Raw genomic sequence first — 2,439 nt, forward strand, 5'->3', positions numbered from 1 at the left:
GCTTCTTCCCAGCTTGGAATTCTCTCCTTCCAAGTGTCTGACTCTTAGAATCCCCAGCTTCTTCAAGGCTTAGAGCATGTGCAACTCCTAGAGATAGATCATTTCTGTTTGTTTGTTTTTTTTTCTTCTCTTCTCTTCTCTCCTCTTTTTTATTTTATTTTATTTCTTTTTTTAAACCCTTAACTTCCTTCTTAGAATTAGTTCTGTGCATTGGTTCCAAGGCAAAAGAATGGGAAGAGTGAGGCTAAATGACTTGCCACACAGCTAGTAGTGTCTGAGACCACATTTGAACCCAGGACCTCCATTCTCTAAGTCTGGCTTTCTATCCACTGAGCCACCTAACTGCCCCTTGAGTGGTCATTTCTTAGCTCCCTTGGTTGTAGGGGCTCATTCCCTCCTCTGATGGCCATAGATTTAGAGCTAGAAAGGACTCAAGCAGTGATCTCATCCAACCCTGCTCCCATTTTACAGATGAGAAAACTGAGGCTTAAGACACTTAAATGACTTGCTGAAGGTCACACCAAGAGATATAGCAGAAGCAGAATTTAAACCCAAGTCTCCTGACTCTCTAGACTTGTGTTCTTTCTCCCATAACATATGGCCTCTATGTATATACTCTTCTCTACCTAAAGATGGTCCCCCAGGAGAACTTCATCCTCTTGAAGTCAAGGACTGGGTTTCATCACTGCTTTGTAACTTCCATCACCATGCATACAGTAGGCATTTAATAAACGTATCTTGGATTAGATCTCATTTTGGATGTCTTTTATGGTTAGGAAGATATTTATAACCCTAAGTCTATTACATGTAGAAAAATTTTTGGACAAGTGTTTTCTGACATTTTACAATTAAGATTCTCTCCCTCCCTCCTTCCCTGACCTATACCCTTGAGGTGGTAAATAGTTTGATATAGGTCAGTGATGGCAAACCTATGACACTCCACACACATAGCCATTTTCGATGACACCCAGCCACATGCAGCCACATACAGAGAAGTATGGAGCCTCATGCCAAGGACGAAACATTTGCTGTAGTGTAGTGTAAGCATTCTTTGCGCTATAGATGACAATTTTACCTATATTAATTTACCTATTTTTGGTTTATTAAATACAGTTATATATTACAATTATACATTTTTGTTATTTAAACTATAAATATTGTGAAATTATGGTGGTTTTTTTCTCCAAGTGACATGCTTGGTTTTTTGGCGAATTTTGACACACCAAGCTCAAAAGATTGCCCATCACTGATATAGGTTATACTGGTGCTTTCATACAATACATACTTCCATATTTCCCATGTCATGACTGAAGACACATATCACATATGCAATAAAAAATTATCAATTTATTAATGCTAATTGTCTGACTGTTAGTTCTGCTCTTGAGCCAAGAAGAACAAAATCTTGAGAGCTGATGTCCTGTCCCTTTGAGTCTTCTCCTGGCCAGACTGCTCAGCTCTTTCCTCATATGAAATGGACACCCACGCTGCCTTCCCCAGAATCCTCCACAGTGTCTTCCCTGAGGCGTGGGGCGCCAGTGACCGTGGTGCAACGATTAGCACCTCGTAAGCGCTCACTAAATGCTTTTTCATGGATTCCTCATGCATTCAGGGGCTAATTGCTTCACTGATTCATGCATGCTCGCATGCTTTCATTAGAGGGGACTGCCCTGGAGGACCAGGGAGAGGTGGCCGGCCTGACTGGAGCTTCCCGGGCCGGGCGGGTACCCCGCCCTTCCCAGCTCTGCGCATCCGGGGGTCGCAGCTGTGCCTTCCATCCCCAGCTGTCAAATCCCGGAGCCCCGCCTTCCACCAGAGCCTGGCTCATCTCGCCCTCCCATTGGCCAGAAGCCCCCCCCACCCCGGGGCTCCCCTTAAAAAAAGCTACAATCACCTGACCTCTAAAAGCCAATAGAAAAGCACGTCTGGGGATTCCTTTTCCATCCGCAGCCTGGACAGACCATTATGCCCGCCCCTCTCCATCACTTATTGGTCTGGCTGTGTGAGCTCGCCCTCCCATTGGTCAGCTCGGCCGGGGATGGGGGGCGGCAGGGAGCCTTGGTCGCGGGAGCTCTGAGTCAGCTGCTGCAGAGTGGTCTTGGGTGGGGTTGTGGGTTGCTGTGGGCTTGACCGCGGCCAGACTGGTGGGTCGCTGCTGGTGCCGCCGCCGCCCACCGCCCGCCGCCGCCATGGAGAACTTCCCGGACGAGATGGATGAAGAGCAGTATTGGCAGAACGAGCTGCTGCACCTGGCGCGGTGGGCGGGGCCGGCCATCCCTGGGGATTATCCGGGGCGGGGATTATCCGGGCCCTCCTCAGTAGGGCGGGGATTATCCGGGGCGGGCGGTGCCGAGCCGGGCAGTGGGTTATCCGGGACTGGGGCTGGGGGCTGGGGTGGGGGAACCAACAGGAGTTGCCTGGCCCGGACTAAATTATTGG

At 48.6% G+C, this 2,439-nt stretch overlaps 1 protein-coding gene across 2 annotated transcripts in view; it reads left to right on the forward strand.

The window, feature by feature from the left end:
• The first annotated feature begins 1,945 nt into the window (after nt 1-1,945).
• Nucleotides 1,946-2,439, forward strand: part of LOC123236677 (E3 ubiquitin-protein ligase RNF181-like) — a 19,008-nt gene continuing 18,514 nt past the window's right edge. Inside the window, exon 1 of one of the 2 annotated variants that reach the window (XM_044663048.1) lies at nt 1,946-2,257. In XM_044663048.1, coding sequence (XP_044518983.1) covers nt 2,190-2,257 — 68 coding nt within the window. In that variant the 5' untranslated portion in view covers nt 1,946-2,189. The remainder of the gene's footprint in view (nt 2,258-2,439) is intronic. The other variant, XM_044663047.1, reaches the window with a different exon arrangement.

The sequence above is a fragment of the Gracilinanus agilis genome, chromosome 2 (genome assembly GCF_016433145.1).
Source record: "Gracilinanus agilis isolate LMUSP501 chromosome 2, AgileGrace, whole genome shotgun sequence".
Classification (NCBI taxonomy): Eukaryota; Metazoa; Chordata; class Mammalia; order Didelphimorphia; family Didelphidae; genus Gracilinanus; species Gracilinanus agilis.